The sequence below is a fragment of the Hyla sarda genome, chromosome 4, assembly GCF_029499605.1.
Source record: "Hyla sarda isolate aHylSar1 chromosome 4, aHylSar1.hap1, whole genome shotgun sequence".
Classification (NCBI taxonomy): domain Eukaryota; kingdom Metazoa; phylum Chordata; class Amphibia; order Anura; family Hylidae; genus Hyla; species Hyla sarda.
Genome location: NC_079192.1, coordinates 183,096,579 through 183,114,515, shown reverse-complemented (window position 1 = coordinate 183,114,515; position 17,937 = coordinate 183,096,579). Strand labels below are relative to the sequence as shown.

The window sequence follows — 17,937 nt, the reverse complement described above, 5'->3', positions numbered from 1 at the left end:
CAGAAATTCTGTCTGCGCCAGAATGTGCTCCAGAATTGAAAAAAACTCGACTAGCTCTCCATTTTACTGAGAAAACCCGTAAAAAGGGATGTGACCGTTGAAAAAGGGGAGTGTTCCCTGACATTTTCACAGAAGCCCAACATATTTACTAAGGTTTCCACAGAAAATGTGGTGGATTTGATCTGAGAAAAACCCGAAAGATCAGAGCATGTGTAAAAAAAGCAAAGTGTAGGGAATAGTGCAAAGTGTAGGGAATCCTTAGTAAATACCGTGGAAAAGTATTGTAGGGAATCAAAACCCCCACAAAAAAAACTACTCTCCACTCTTAGTAAATCAGGGCCACTGACTTTAATTCCCCTGATTAAAAGACCACTCTTTTGGCATACTTCTGGCCCTCAACAAACTGTATATGATGAACATAATTCAAACACTACATGACCACAGCCTATATATTTTGACTTTACTAAAAGGACTGTATAGTTTAGGCAACACCTTCTCTGGTCATAGACAAGTTGGTCAGAATAGGTTCTCCGGCTTGGAAGATTGATGATAATAAATTCTAGCTCCCTGACCTAGTGAAGACATTCCCTGCAAAACATACACGGATCCCTGTCATTTGTGAAAGGTAACAGAAATGTTTTAGTTTTTTTTGTTTTAACTTGTGTCTGCACTCTGCCCCACCCCCTCAGCCCAACCCTATATAGTAGTTAGCTACACAAGGGCCTTTTCCTTCCTAGCAGCCTCCCAGTCTGACTGGGAGCACTTGGTAAGTGAGCTTTTACACCCTGTTCACACTGGTGTGGCGCTGTGCGGCATCCGTTGCTGCCGTGGCGCTGTGTCTGCGGGGAGGTGCGACCCGGGGTCTGGTATGAGTGGCATTGGGGCCGCTCTGCCACTGTGTCGTTCCCCCTGTGGGCACTGGTGTTGCGGTGGTGGCAGTCGCCGCCCAGCGCTACGCCATTTTATGCTAGGGACGTCAGGGACCCACTCTAATTAGGTGGCCTTGACGGGGCGAGTGGGCTTGTACCTTTTGATCAAAATGTATACTAACAACCTGTTGGTTTTTGAATTTATGCTGAGAAGCAAGTAGATCAAAATACAATATGTAGATGTGCACCATGTCTGTTTTCTACTTGAATTCACATAACAGAAAAAAATGCTTTCCTAATATCTTATAATACTATTAAGACTATATTAAGACTATTACCAAGGGCTATAGGGTACTGTATAAGGCCACTCTTAAGGCAGCAATACAATCATAATTAATGCACACAGAAACTGAACACTCATGGATGCAATAAAGATGTATTTTTCATATTTGCTTTTAGAAAATACAAGGAAGCCAACCACAGGCTTAATACTAAATGTTAAGGCTGTAATACTAAATGTCTAAATACTAATACTAAATGTCCAATCCGGCAGCGCTAGAGTTAACAGAGCTCCGTCCGCTCGCAGCGCTTTCTGAGAGTGAGTGATGCGCCTCCCACTATGGTGTCAGCTGGGGGACGCGTCACCGCGGAGCTCCACCTGCCGCCCCGGAAGCGGATATGAGCTCAGACCTTGCTCTAGCTCGCTCGTGCGCACAGTAGCCGGCACAACTGCACGGCTCCCCGCCATCGCGGGTTTGCGCATGAGATGAGCACGGACCCAGAAGCCTAACAGTGAGTAAGATCCCAACTTTTCTGTTCACAGTTTATAGGGGATGACGAGCGAGCCTCACTACATGTTGCTATATGTGTCTTTTGTTTCAGGGTCTACAGACCGGACCACATGAGGCGACTCCTGCTCACCTAGTGCTTATTGTGCCAATAAACTTTTGTGCACATTAATAACCTAAGTCACTACTGTATCATCTACTTGTTTTTTTTTTTGTTCATGATAAATTTCTCTTTGCTATTAAGTACATGCAATAATATATATCTTATGTAGCTCACTGTCTCCTTTCATGCCCCTGAGGAAGACATTTTACATATTGTCAGAAATGCGTCGGAGCGATATATGGAGATGCATTGTTTCAGATAGTGACTCTTTCTATGTGATTATGAGCAATGAGAAATGTACGACTTTAACAGTTGTCTTTATTGCGTCGAATGGAAGGTAATTTCATTACCTACATTGTTTCTACTCTTATACTCACGTTATTTTGTGTATTTTAGTGCATAACGAGTAAAAGCTACGTTTTAATTCACACCCCCATATTCCATTGGATTTACATAAACCCTGTTTCTTTTGCAGCCCAGTTTGCGGGACTGTCCCAACAGAATCTGGCAAATATGATCACTTTTAACAAAAAATGCAAGACAATGTAGTCAAGTTTTGTCTGATGATGTTAACTTGAAAGAGGCCTGCAATGGGGTACCTCAGGGATCTGTACTGGGAATCCTTTTTGTTTAAGGTCTCAATGGTAAGGTATGTCTTTTCGCTAATGACACAAAGATTTGGAACAGGGTTGATGTTCCTAGAGGGATACACCAAATGGAAAAGGACTTAGAGGAATAATTTTATGTGGATAAGTGCAAGATAATGCACCTTGGGGTTTAAAAATTCAAAGGCAGAATATAGAATATGTTATACAATCCTTACCTCAGTATCTGAGGAAAGGGATTTAGGAGTCATAATTTTAAGAATTGTTAAAGGTAGGTAGACAATGTCATAGAGCAGCAGGAAATGCTAGCAGAATGCTTGGGTGTATAGGGAGAGGTATTAGCAGTAGAAAAAGAGAAGTGCTCAAGCCACAGTACTGGTGAGACCTCACATGGCGTATTGTGTGCAATCATCTCTAGAAGGATATATATACATTGGAGAAAGTTCAGAGAAGAACTACTGAACTGGTACATGGATTGCAGGATAAAACTTACCAGGAAAGCTTAAAGGACCTTAATATGTATAGAAGAAAGAAGAGACAGAGGGGATATGATAGAAACTTAAATACATAAAGGGAATCAACACGGTAAAGAAGGAGATTATATTTAAAAGAAGAAAAACTACCAATTCAATTAGATGGGCAAAGGTTTATGCAGTAATATCAGGAAGTATTACTTTACTGAGAGAGTAGTGGATACATGGAATAATTAATGCACACAGAAACTGAACACTCATGGATGCAATAAAGATGTATTTTTCCGATTTGCTTTTAGAAAATACAAGGAAGCCAACCATAGGCTTATATCTTTCCTTTCAGTTTACTGTATTTTCCGAATATCTTCTTCAAATGCTTCTGACGTGGAGGCTGTGAAATACAAGGCTGACCTACAGAGGTGGGCTGTGACTTCTCATTAGGAGGGACAGTAGTCTTCTTTATAGGAAGAATATTTTTCTGTGTAGTTGTGGTTGGTGTTAGAGTCGATAAGACTTCTGTCAACTTTACTTTGATCCACTCCAAAAAGTATTGGGTGTTGCTGTACACACCTGGTTTCTTTGACTTGGCACAGCCGCTCCCCCAACTTGTGACACCAGTCACATAATATTTAGAGGTAGCTTCATCAAGGCACATGAGGGGTCCTCCACTGTCACCCTGTAGGTATTTCCAAGGAGATTATTAGTATGTCCATAAAAACAAATCTGTGGAATTAAGAAATAAGTCCTACCTGGCAGCTGTCAATTCCACCTTCTTCATATCCAGCACATAGGTTGTAGTTCCAAATCATACCATTATACCACTCAGTGCTGTTGCACCTTTCAAGGTCAACCTGGTTCACTTTAGCCTCTTGTAAAATATCTGCTGTTTCTACAGCTGAAGATAATAATATTAATCTAAATCAGTCGTTATTGTGCATAAAGGCTTCTAACCATATAGCAAAGTCTGTTAATTCCCCCTATTAGGTAAACTAGGGGCTACTGCTTACTTTACACAGAAGTTATAGGTAATAGTTCTTACTTACATTTCTCAGCCATGACTCCCCAACCACTTATATAGCAAGGGTGGAATGAGTTGATGTTCATGGTGGTTGTAGGTAAACAGGCTGGCTGCACATAGTCATTATATTCCACTGGTGAATCGAGCTCAATAAGGGCGATATCATAGGCCTCTATGCGTGGATTGTAGTTCTCATGAACAATATACGACTTGATTGAACGTATCTGGACATCTTGGGAGAGCGCAGACAGTTGGTGACCTCCCACAATTATTCTCCACTTGGGGACAGATCTTTCAAAATGAGACAAATATGAGTCACTAAAGAGTCACTTTACACGCATGGAACATTGTATCCTTACAATATGATACTTGTACATTTAAGAGGTCATCCCTATCCCATTGTTCTCTTACGAGCTATATAATAATGATTGTTTTGCTAAGGAGAAACCAAGTTTTTTTTCCTTCAGAATATGCTTTTGCACACAGTATTACGTACTCAGAATTTATACTATAATCATGATATTAATAACCTGTTATGTCTAACAATTTTGATATATCTGGTGACAAGGTGATTTTATCAGCTGGGCTGTTTTCTGGTAGTACACACACAAGAACATTGCAAGGAAGTGAGACACCTAGGGGCCATGGGGGAGATTTATCAAAATCTTCATAGAAAATGTTGACCAGATGCCCATAGCAACCAATCAGAGCGCTTCTTTTATTTTTAAAAGGGCCTCACAAAAATGAAAGAAGCAATCTGATTGGTTGCTATGGGCAACTGGTCAACAGAACACAGGTTTTGATGAATTTCCCAGTAGGCTATTAAATAGAGAGCTGGTGTTTGAAGCTGCAGTGACTATTCAAGGGCAGAATTACATTGCAGATTATAGGGAAAATAGGGACATTATAATAACATTACAGCTCCATTGACCCAAAGGTTACCAAAACACTGGTGCAGGTCCAGTTTCAGGTTGCCATTGCAGAACTTAAAATGGTAATACGACTTTAATTGTGGCCTACATGTACGCTGTGCACTCTGGATTTAATAAACCTTAATGTTTAAAATGTTCCTTCCTGGTCCCTTAGCATCCACAAACTTGACTGTATAGATTTGGGGGTAAAGAGTTGAACCCTCCATTTTGACTCACTTTCTTCCAAATATATTTCCATTATAAAGATTAACTCTCTATGGGTTTGTAGTTCCTCTATTATCTTCTTCCTTACCTTTTGCTAGCTTTGAAGCAATGTGCTGCTGTTAGCACCCACAATTTATCAAGAAGAGTTCCCCCACAAGAATGTCGATGACCAGTTCGAGTTGGAATCTGAATGCTCACAAGCCACGGCCATGCTCCTGGTTGAGCGTCTACTCCGCCAACAATCCGCATGCCTCCATACCCTGCCGCCAGAGGGCGCAGTCCACAGTCTTGAGGAAGGAATACGTTTCATGTCAGTAAAGTTTACCAGCGTAAAAGAAGGAATAAATACAAAGCAGAGGCAAACACAATGTTTTCATTATTTACACATATATGCGTTTGTTTTTAAGCATATCAATGAATTTTCCAATAGATTTATATCAGTATCAACTAAGCATTATTCAACATCCTAGCCTTACATAAAATGCTCCTTTTGTTATCTGATTTTACTTTTGAACACATATTGTGGTATTTTAGGTATTTTTTAAATAGGACTTACTTTCGAAGCTGTATCCATTGATCATTAGTATGAACACTATGGCAATAAATGGCATGCCTATGGAGGAGGCATATGAAGCCATTGCTGGTTCATGTCACCAGGTCCTGACAATATGATTTTTCTTGGCAATTACAAGTCTTTCCTTCCTTGGGATGATGTCACACAGTTCCATTTCATAACAGCCTAGTGACATCACAATGAATAAAACTGTTGCCTGGCAGCTGACCCCACGCTCTCCCTACATGCAGCATAATGTGTGGCTGTGGTATTATATTCAGAGAACAAATATACATTTTAAAATGGTGATGCTAAGGATTAAAGTGCAGCAATATGTATAACAATTATGTATAGATCCATGCAAACATAAAAACACCACCAAAATATATAGTTCATGAAGTGTTATTCATCCATAAAATCACTACATATGTTTTAAATCAATTGGGTCCAGTCTATGATAAATTCATGATTTTTAATTATTTTAACTGTATGTAGTGGATTTGTGGATTTACTACTGCATACACACCATGGAGGCCCCATGCACAATAAGTAGACTTAGGCTAAAATTCCACAAAGATTTTTCACCCAACAACGCCCCAAAAAATGCCCATTCTGCCGCACTGCGTTTTTTTCTCTGAAAAAACACCGCGGACAGATGTTAGTTGCAAGTCAATACGGAACTGCAAAATGCCATATCCACTTGGTGTTTTTTCAGTTTAGTATTTTTTTTTTTCAATCCTCTTTGCATTTTTCAGCTATTTTGGGTTTTTCAAAAATGACCTCTTGTTGCAGGGTCGGACTGACCAGCCAGTCCAATTGGACGTTGTCCGAGGGCCCGGACGGGTAAAGGGCCCGCCGTGGCTACTGGGGAACAAGGTCCCAGATTCCCAGCAGACAGTGCTGCCTTCTCCTGTATGTGTGGTACAAGCACATACAGGAAAAGGCGTCCCCTCTGTGTGAGTCGCATCTGCGCCAACACAGAGGAGACGTGACCTCCGCCCCCGCTGCACAGTGCAGATGACGATGACGTCACTCATTGGCGCCTGCACTGTGGAGGAGGGAAGACGCATCCCTGGGATTGGGGAGGAGGAAAACTCTGCTGCCTGCACCTACTGTGGGGGGGGGCGACCCTGTTGCCTTCACCTACTGTGGGGGAACTCTGCTGCCTACTCCTACTGTGGGGGAACTCTGCTGCCTACACCTACTACGGGGGAGCTCTGCTGCCTACACCGAAGGTGGGGGAACTCTGTGGCCTACACCCACTGTGGGGGAACTCTCCTGCCTACACCTAATATGAAGGAACTCTGCTGCTTACACCTAATGTGAGGGACTATCTACTGTATACCTGATATATTAAATAGTCTATCAATAAAATATTCAATGCATAAAATATGGCAAATAATTATTTAAAACTAATTTAAAAAAAAGAAAATTAAAAAACATTACAATTATTCGCTAAGTGTCCACACAGTCTGTAGAAATAATGCAGGTAGATAATGTGAATAAATATCTCAGTTGCGGCAATAAATCCAGATGATTTAACTTAAATTATGGTGTCTGTAGATATTGTCTCTAATGGATACAGCGATTGATACAATAGTAAGCGGGCAACAGATGCAAAATGTGTAACCTTATATGAGGTTGTGATTCTAGTTCTCTGCACCGCGCGCTACTAGAGACTAGAGAGGCTATTTTTGGTGGCTACTGGTTACAGTATTTGAAATGCAATATGGTAAAAGTTGGTACCTTGTTGTATGCTGGGTTGGTCGCCGGACGGGTCCCGGTTTCCCAAGCAGTAACAACGCTGCTAGAGACACAGCTGTCTCACAGGTATGCAGCGGATATGGTGTATAGTGGAAGGGCTTCTCACATGATAAATAATTTTTAGTTGGTACCTCTATTGTGTTGTCCTGATCGTCAGCCGGACAACACAGAGGGTGCATTGTTAGAGACCTGGCCGTCTCAGTTTGTACAGCAGCAGCGGTGGGCTCGATCTGAGGGTACTGCAGCAGTTCTCCTGCAAGCAAGAAAAATGGAAAGCCAGAGATGTTCTCGTGGTGTGGATGGCACATAGTGTCCTGTGATGATTAGCAGGTGCCGTGGGTCTTTGTGTATCGCTGTATCCTTGTGGGATTTTGGTGGATTACTCTTAAGATAAATAGTAGTTTATGGCTGGATGCGTTTCAGGTCCTCCATAGGACTGAACTGCTGAAGAAAGGTCCTATGGAGGACCTGAAATGCGTCCATTCCTAAACTACTATTTCTGCTGACCCACAAGGGCCCTGTGGGTCAAAAGACACAAATATTATGAATATCTTATTATCAATAAATTAATTTGTATCTAATATTCATGACTCTGAGTCCCAATTTTTCTATATATTTTATATAGGATGTATAATTAGTTGAATACCTGGCAGATGCGTGCAGTGCAGCCCGTCCCATGTGGGCACCCTGTTACCAGTGCTTTTGGTTCACGGAGCACTTCCACTCCGATCTATCATCCGATTAGTGCTCTATTATCAGAGCCGTGCAGGACTGGCCCCTATCACCTGACGCGTGCCACCTGACTAAGTCACATGCTACAAATATTGTGAGTCTCCTGAGTAGCTGCACATGTGCCCACAACAGTCGACGCCCCAGGACGTCAAGGTCCATTTGTACCTTACTAGCAGATGCGCACAATACTGCTTATCATCCGCCGTATGCGAAGTCCACACCATTGATACATGTGTAGCTCCTCGCGCACAACGGATGATTCCCTTTGAAGTCAACCATACAGATATCAACACCCATGGTAACCGTCTTATTATCAAACGCTCTCTAAATATAAAATAAATAAATAAGTGATGACTTATATCTCCATGAGCAAAAGTTACAGCACTTCTATTTATGCCTCCCCTAAGCATGCAATATACCAATGTGTACTGTGTAGTACTTTAAATCCAATCACCATGGTACTATTTAAAGGGTACCATACCATACCCACACTTGTCACCAAGTTATTATATAAAAAGAGAAGGCCTGACTCACTGACTCATCAACGCCCAGCCTAGACCCTTGGACCTAGAAAGCTGAATTTTTTCACAGGTGTTGTTTTTAAGATATAGACGAGTAATAAGAAAAGATTTTTCAAAATTCAACCCTTAAGGGGGTGAAAAAGGGGTTGAAAGTTTGTATGGAAGTCAGTCATTTTTGAAGCTAGAAGCATGAAACTTTGTTTTTAGACTTTGTTTTTTTTTTTTATAGAAGCATGAAACACGTGTTTTAACATTTTCTAAAATTCCCCCCTGAAGGGGTGAAACAGGTGTTCAAAGTTTGTAGTAGATCTATGTTACCCCAAATATAACGCGAGCGAAGCCACGGGCAAAAGCTAGTGAGTGATATATATCGAACCATATCCACAAAGGTGCTGATGCAAGTGATCCGCTCTATCTATGTCTAATACCTATGCCTTAAACTATTTCCTATTTAAACTATTAAAATGGTACATTATAATAGCACAGCACTAGGTTGGTTATACTCTTTCATTGATAATTTTATCATCAATTATTGTTACTTATTGGGTTTTTGTTCTTTATTTATGTTTCAAGCTGAGTTTTACTTTTTTATTTTGCTATTATGTACTTATTAAAAGTATATTTGATATTGCTATCTTAAAAATTTTATTACATATTTTTTGTGTTTTGTCGTTCTTGATTTATTTCTTACTCTTTTTGTATTATTTTTTTATTTGTAATTTTTCAATTTTCTATATATTTTATTTTCTATTTATTATTTTTATATTTAATTTTTAGTTTTTTGTTCTTTTTATATTTTTTTATTTGTTTATACTTTTTTATTTCTGTTTTATTATATTTTTATTAAATTTTTTATTTTATTTATTATTATTATATATATATTTTTTCCATATTTTATATGTATCTGTATTTTTTTCACACTTACTCCCTATATTTCTATATTTCTAATGACTATACCTCATCAGTGTTCCAAATAATTATGCCCTTAATGTGCTGACAGTACCATGGGCGACGATCCATCCGACAATTAACTGATACTCTCACATGGGACACATCGCATACTCTACACCTACAATACAGCACATCCCATCCACAATAACATCAACATGACCATATTTACAATGCACATATATCTTTATTTTCGTATTACAAATATTCATGATTCAAAACAGTTACTATAGAATTCTAGGCGTTCTTGGCATATTTAATTGATGGCCTACTAAAAATTTTATCTATCAACATGCCTCATATTCATATGAGGCTAATATGTCTTCAGCCCATGAGTAGGATTCTCATTTTGGCACAATCCCAAGACTTTCGGGTCCATATTGAGTAACTGTACTCTCAAATCCTGACACAATGTCTCAAGATAGCTCCAACTACTTGGGGTCCATTTAGAGTCACAAAAATCTCAAATCCTGAGTAGCCAACTTTCAAGCGAACCAATTGTCCCTCCGTAGTTATGTGGTTAGAGTCCATACCCACATGGCTTATTCAGAAAAGTTCCCTCAAACATACTGTTCCTTCTTCCTTCTTATCACCGACGAGAATCCATATAAAATGGATAGGTTCAAATGTTTTTTATAGAATTTTTCAAGACTCTTTAAAATACAATAAACAAGGCCATTACAACAGTATGACCAAAAATAAAACAGTATAAAACAAATAAAATTATAACATATATATGTGTACATAAATATATATAATGGTATGAAAACAACTCAGTCTCTTATCTTTCTTCTCTTGTCCCCCCTTCCCATGGAGTCCTGCTGTTCCCGCTTTTTTTTTTTTTTTGCCTAATTTCTTCTTACGTTTCTCCACATGCTTGGGGTATCTTATCATGATGTGCTCTTTGTCCCTGGGGTCATCATGGTCCAAACCAGTCACAGTTTTCCCTATGTAGTAATATGATATAAATACATCATAAATAAGAGAACAGGAATGGACAATTCCATAGATCCATATGGGGCTCAGATTAAATGAGAATGTTGGTGGACGCGCTCTAATTAAATGGACCCACATCTAGCACATACTATACAAATAAAAAAAACTAAATTATTAATGGTCTCAGTCCAATCAGAGTCAGTCCACATGTCGATAATATGAAGCTAAGGTGGATCAACCCCACAACATGCCGTGATCATACTGTGTCCATTATCCTTGTGCGTGTGTGAATATATGTGTCTATATATGTGAATAGCCCACAACAGTGTCAGTGGGGCTTTTATTGTGAGTGATAGTGTACATATACAATGTGTATTTATTATAACATGATAATGTATGCCAAAGAACCGGCCTGGGTGCCCGACCAACACACTCCGGGACCACCACGCCTTGCCCCTATTGGGGCCCGCATATCCGTCAGTGACTATGAAGGCCGTGCACCCAGCCACAGTGCATACTATGTGTACGTATGATGTGATGTGCATGTGACATATGTACAAATACAAGGTGCTCATAATCTAAAGTGCAACTTACCCGTGTGTGTCCAATGCCCCCCATAGCGTTTCTCTTGGTATTCAGCTGTCAACCATGAATTGCCATTATATCACCCTGTAGAAAAATAGAATAAAACAACACACCTAATATACATTACACCCAACCTTGTTACTTGTTATTCAACATAATGCTGCGCTCATCCTCATCCTTTCCCAAAGAAGAAGGGGAATCTAGAGTCTAATGTGATGTCTCTCTACTCACCCAAAATCCAGTAAACAGCAAATCCTCATTAAGTCCCATTGGTGAGACCGTACCAAGTTCAAAGATCCATTTGGATTCTGCTTGCAATAGATTGTTGGTATTAGGTCCTCCTCTAATGTTGTTAGTGACTCTATGTAACCCACCACTGCATCCCTGATGGTGTTTCAGAAAATGTCCTGCAATTGTAGTTAGATTTTTGTTGCAATCCCTGTCACACCGTGCCAGTGCTATGGTAGACAGATGCTTTTGGATCCTTTTCCTCAGTTGTTGTCCAGTTTGTCCTACATAAATCTTCCTGCACAGCCAAATAATCGTGTACATAACCTGTGTGGTTTTCCAGTTTATATAATTCCTCAACTTGTATTCCTTTCCATCAGAGGTATTCACTAGAGATGAGTGGAATCAAAAATTTGATTCGGCCAATTCGCCAAATTTTCCCGAAAAGTTTGTTTCGATCCGAATTTGTTTGCGGCAAATCGATATTAAAAAAGGCTATTTCTAGCCTACATACAGCCTCTATAGGGGTATAGAACACTTTGCTGTGTCCTAAAATGCATATGAAGTGTGCTGGGTAGTGAAATAATACTGTTATTCAGAATAGCATGCAGATTACCGGCATCGCTCTTAGAATCACTGCCGCACAGCAGCACAATGACAGAGCCTGGTGGTGGCATCAGTGTCAGGAGACCATATAGTGACTGAATGACATAGCGTGGAGGTGTTGGCAGCATGAGGACACCATATGGTGGCTGAATGGCACAGCGTGGAGGTGTTGGCAGCATGAGGACACCATATAGTGGCTGAATGGCACAGCGTGGAGGTGTTGGCAGCATGAGGACACCATATAGTGGCTGAATGGCACAGCGTGGAGGTGTTGGCAGCATGAAGACACCATATAGTGGCTGAATGGCACAGCGTGGAGGTGTTGGCAGCATGAAGACACCATATGGTGGCTGAATGGAACAGCGTGGAGGTGTTGGCAGCATGAGGACACCATATAGTGGCTGAATGGCACAGCGTGGAGGTGTTGGCAGCATGAGTACACCATATAGTGGCTGAATGGCACAGTGTGGAGGTGTTGGCAACAAGAGGAGACCATTTAGTGGCTGAATGGCACAGCGTGGAGTTGGCTGATGCACTAGTACACTACACACCAGGGCTTCACAATCCCCCCCCCCCCCCAAAAAAAAAACAACACAATATATGACATTTTTTACAAAGATTTCTCATAGGTAGCACCCGCTATCCAAAAACTAGAAATTTCCAGACCCAGGCACCACCTCTGCGGCATCAGGAACCTATATATTGCCTGAAGGACACAGCCTGGAGTTGGCTGATGCACCAGTACACACCCGGGCTTCACAATCCCCTCCAAAAAACAACAAAATTTTTGACATTTTTTAAAGAAATACCTTTGTGTAAGAACAAGCGCATATCCAACAGTTCACAAGACTCTATAATGCAGGACGGTGGACCACCCAAAGACATTCTTCTCAAAAATAATAAACCACACAATGTTTTACATTTTTTTACAAAAATTAATTCAATATGTGTGTAAGCGCATCTGTCTCCAAAAGATCAGATCACCAAAGGACTTTTTTCGCCCAAAATGATGAAGCAGAGTTAATCGCTGTCCGTATTTATTTATTTTTTTCATTAAAAAATCACACGCAACAAGCGTGTAACGATTAGCATTCTGGAAAATTCAATTTTATTACCGATAAAATTATCAGTAAATAAAATAAAAAAACACTACCCAAGAGTGTTTAATTACCCCATACATTACACCAGGAGCAGTCAGGAGTAGGCCTCAGCAGTACCCAAAAGGCTTTAATAACCCCCTACCTTTGCACGATCAATTGCGAGATCGAGCAATACAAGGTGTGTTATGCCCTCAGATTTCCGGGGCCGCAGGCGCGCTCCACTGAACGGATTAGCGTGTCTCTATCTTTCATCGACGGGTGCTGGTAACCCGCTAACTCCCGGAAAGGTAAGCTGCCGCGAAGCAGGTGGTCTCCCCCGGGCATGTTTGGCTCCAGAATTTCCACTACTGCCACACCACGCTGACTGCCAACCGTGCTACCACCTTGCTGACTCAAGGGCAAACTGCAACTCTCTTCTCCCGATGATGAACCCCCCTTCTCCTCAGATCGAGCAATAACAGGTGTATTATGCCCTCAGATGTCCGGGGCCGCAGGCGCGCTCCACTGAACGGATTAGGGTGTGTCCATCTTTTTTGGTAGCACACGCAATCCAAAAATGTTAAATTCCCAGACCCAGGCCCCACCTCTGCGGCATCAGGAACCCATAGATTGCCTGAAAGACACAGCCTGGAGTTGGCGGATGCACGAGTACACACCCAGGCTTCACAATCCGCCCTAAAAAAACGCAACATTTTATTGAAATTGTCTGACAAAATACCTGTTTTTTAAAAACAAGCGCATATACAGCAGTTCAGAAGACTCTATAATGCAGGATGGTGGACCACCAAAAGACATTCTTCTCAAAAATAATAAACCACACAATGTTTGAAATTTGGTTAAAAAAATTATTACATGTGTGTAAACGCATCTGTCTCCAAAAGATCAGATCACAAAAGGATTCTAATCGCCAAAAATGATTAAGCAGAGTTAATCCCTCTCCATATATATATATAAAAAAAAATTTCATTAAAATATCATTCTGCAAAATTCAATTTTATTACTGATAAAATTATCAGTAAATTTAACAATAACACTACCCAAGAGTGTTTAATTACCCCATACATTGCACCAGGAGAAGTCAGGAGTAGGCCTCAGCAGTACCCAAGAGGCTTTAATAACTCCTTACCTTTCCCGATCAGTTGCGAGATCGAGCAATAACAGGTGTGTTATGGCCTCAGATGTCCTGGGCCGCACTAGCGCTTCACTGAACGGATTAGCATGTCTCTATCTTTCAAGGACAGGTGCGTGTTGCATGCTGAAAATAGTTCGTGATAGGGATCTGGGACTGCAATTATTTAACCTTAAAACAAGGAATTACCAGTAAGTGAGGGTCATAAGCTGGCATTGATTAAGTCCCTGCCCTTTGTACACACCGCCCGATGCTATAAGCGATTGTGTTAGTGAGTTGGTTAGTGAGGTCCTCGGATCGGCCCAGGCGGGGTAGGAGAAGGCCCTGGCAGAGCGCCGAGAATTTAACGATCATTGTTGAAATTTGCATTAAGCATGTATTTAGCTACTGCTAAACTTCAAAAAATTATAGGCCCAAGGCTTGAGGCACCAGGGAGGCAAGTAGTTTGTGAAAGACACAGAATGAGTCTGGAGCAGTCATTCGCAGTACCCAAGAGGGTTTCATAACCCCTTACATTTAAAGATCAATGTTGACATTTGCATTAAGCATGTATTTAGCTACTGCTAAACTTCAAAAATGATAGGCCCAAGGCCAGAAGCTTCAGTTTTCACCATATTAGGAGCATAGTTGTCCCCCAGATTAGGCAGCATAGATGTCCCCCAGATTAGGACCATAGTTATCCCCCAGATTAGGCAGCATAGATGTCACCCAGATTAGGCAGCATAGATGTCCCCCAGAGTAGGCAGCATAGATGTCCCCCAGATTAGGAGCATACTTGTCCCCCAGATTAGGCAGCATAGATGTCACCCAGATTAGGAGCATAGTTGTCCCCCAGAGTAGGCAGCATAGATGTCACCCAGATTAGGCAGCATAGATGTCCCCCAGATTAGGAGCATACTTGTCCCCCAGATTAGGCAGCATAGATGTCCCCCAGATTAGGCAGCATAGTTGTCCCCCAATCAGCGCGGGCCGGTCAGAGCCAATCAAAGGGCCGTATGTGTCAAGCGGGCTGTACAATCCCCAGGCCTGCCCCAGAGGGTTTCATAACCAACCACAATAGAGAAAATTTTGTTGTAGGAGCATGGTCAATCTACTCAGACCCATCTGTCATTGGTGGCTGGAAATCCTGGCTGATCCATCCCTGATTCATCTTGACAAACGTCAGTCTCTCCACATTTTTAGTGGACAGACGAGTTCGCCTTGAGGTGACTATGGCCCCGGCCGCACTAAACACCCGCTCTGATGGCACACTACTGGCCAGCCAGGACAGCTTTTCCAGGGAAAACTCCGCTAGTTGCGGCCACAAATCGAGTTTGGCTGCCCAGAAGTCCAGCAGATCTTCCACGGTTGTTGGCCAGGTCATGTCGAGGTAAGCCATCACCTGCTGGTTAAGGTCCTGCTCCATGTCCACCTGCTGCTGATGAGTAGCTTCACTATGCGGCTGAAAGAAGCTACTCATCAGCGACTGTAGACTCAGGCTGCTGCTGATTGAGCCGGTACTGCTCCTGCCACCCCTCCCCTCCCCAGCAGCCGTGGCAGTGGAAGGTGAGCGCAGAGGGCCTCCCGAGTCAAACCTGCGAGTGGATGGACCATGTGGCCGATAGGCATCGGCCAACCAACTAAGTAGAAGCTCCCTGAAGTAGGTCAGTTTGCCCTCCCTCTCAGTGGGTGTAAAATAGGCCCCCATTCTGGGCCGGTAGCGGGGGTCTAATAAGGTGGAGATCCAGAAGTCATCTCGCTGATAAATTTTGACAATTCGGGGGTCACTACACAAGCAACTCAGCATGCATCGTGCCATTTGTGACAGTGACTCGCTGGGACTACCTGCCTCCATCTTCACTGCATACTGCCACGGTGTGTCTGGGTCCTCTGTCTCGCCTCCCTCGTAATAACCCTCCAGCTCCTCTGGCTGCTCCTGCTCCTCCTCTTCTGTCCAATGACCAGAAACACCCACCATCTCATCCACCGTAAACTGTGCTCCGCTCTGCCCCTCATCATCCTCCTCCAGTTCATCCCCCACAGGACTCATGTAGCCTTCTGATGTAGGCGCAACATCTCCATTGCCGTGACCAGCCATGTTTTCAATCATTTTTTGGAGTAAATGTAGGAGTGGAATTAGTTGTTCATGGCGTAATTCGAGCGACTAACAAAAAATGTAGCTTCCTCAAAGGGTCTCAGCAAACGGCAGGTGTCACGTATGAGCTGCCACTCGTTCACATTGAAGTTACACAGGGGAGTACTCCTATCTGCTTGTATCATCAAAAAATCCGTGATGGCTTTTCTTTGTTCGTATAGTCTGTCCAACATATGGAGGGTGGAATTCCAACGTGTGGCAACGTCACAAATGAGACTATGTTGTGGGATACCGTTCTGACGCTGCAGCTCAAGCAAAGTGTGCTTGGCGGTTTACGAGTGGCTGAAGTGCATGCACAGTTTCCTTGCCATTGTCAGGACGTCTTGCAAATGGGGTGAAGACTTGATGAACTTCTTGACAACCAGATTCAACACGTGTGCCATGCAGGGCGAATGGTTCACACTTCCTTGTCGCAGCACGGCCACAATGTTCTTCCCATTGTCGGTCACCATGGTTCCCATTTCCAGATTTCGTGGAGTAAGCCATACTCGGATTTCTTCCCTAATGAACTTCAGCAGTTCCTCCCCTGTGTGACTCCGTTAGCCAAGGCAAACCATGTGAAGGACGGCTTGACACCGCTGTGCCCTACACACGTGGTACGATGAAGGGCCACCGAGATTTGGATGTGCAGTGGAGGCCGAGGACACGGGGGAGGAGGAGGCGCACACTGTAAAAGGACCAACTGCCTGGGAGCGAGAGCGTGGAGGAGGAAGCGGTGTGACCTGTCCAAGTTGCTGTTGTGGCTGTGCAGGAACAACATTTACCCAGTGGGCCATAAAAGACATGTATTGTCCCTGCCCGTAGTTACAGCTCCACACGTCGGCGCTGCCGTGCACTTTTGAACACACCGACAGGCTCAAGGACTGGCCCACCTTCTCTTGTACAAACTTATGCAGGGCTGGTACTGCCTTCTTCGCAAAGAAATGATGGCTTGGGACTCTCCACCTCGGCTCGGCACAAGCCATCAATTCCCTGAAAGCTGCAGAGTCCACCAGTTGGAAAGGGAGGGACTGCAACACCAGCAACTTGGACAGGAGCACATTCAACTTCTGCACCGTTGGATGAGTGGGCGCATACTGTTGTCTCTTGGACATGGCTTCGCTGATCGATTGTTGGCGGAATGGCTGACTACCAGCGGAGGAAGCAGGAGCGCAAGAAGGAGGGTTTGACACAATGCTCCCTTCGGCTGAGGTGGTGGAGCCTTGGCTGGATGACTGAGGGAGCGGATGGCCACTTGGTCATGCGGCAGGCTGGACCACTACCTCGGAGCCACGGTTATCCCAGGCCACTTTATGGTGGCGAATCATGTGTTGACGCAGGGCCGTGGTGCCGAGATTGGGACCCTGGCCACGCTTCACTTTCTGCCCACAGATTTTGCATGTTACTACGCTAAGGTCCTCCGGATTCTTTATGAAGAACAACCACACCGCAGAGTATCTGATTTTCCCACCCGCAGTTCGCACTATTTCACTGCTATTGGCGCCTTCTCCAGTAACCCCTGTTCCACTACCTCCCTGAATGGTAGCTTGCCGCGAAGCAGGGGGTCTCCCCCTGGCACGTTTGGCTCCTGAATTTCCACTATTGCCACCACCACGGTGATTGCCAATCGTGCTACCGCCTTGCTGCCTCATAGACAAAGAGCAAATCTCTTCTCCTGATGATGATGAAGCCCCGGCTTCTGCACCCGGCTCCCAATTGCGATCGGCTTC

General features: G+C 43.0%; 1 protein-coding gene across 2 annotated transcripts in view; it reads right to left on the bottom strand.

Moving 5' to 3' along the window:
* The window catches only part of ACR (acrosin), a 40,436-nt gene extending 34,711 nt beyond the window's left edge, over nucleotides 1-5,725 (bottom strand). Inside the window, exons 1-5 of one of the 2 annotated variants that reach the window (XM_056573021.1) lie at nucleotides 5,549-5,716; nucleotides 5,081-5,279; nucleotides 3,882-4,147; nucleotides 3,588-3,733; nucleotides 3,076-3,514 (exon numbers count right to left, since the gene is read on the bottom strand). In XM_056573021.1, coding sequence (XP_056428996.1) covers nucleotides 3,164-3,514; nucleotides 3,588-3,733; nucleotides 3,882-4,147; nucleotides 5,081-5,279; nucleotides 5,549-5,630 — 1,044 coding nt within the window. In that variant the 5' untranslated portion in view covers nucleotides 5,631-5,716 and the 3' untranslated portion in view covers nucleotides 3,076-3,163. Of the gene's footprint in view, nucleotides 1-3,075; nucleotides 3,515-3,587; nucleotides 3,734-3,881; nucleotides 4,148-5,080; nucleotides 5,280-5,548 lie in introns of those variants that run through there. The other variant, XM_056573022.1, reaches the window with a different exon arrangement.
* Between the last annotated feature and the right edge of the window lie 12,212 nt (nucleotides 5,726-17,937).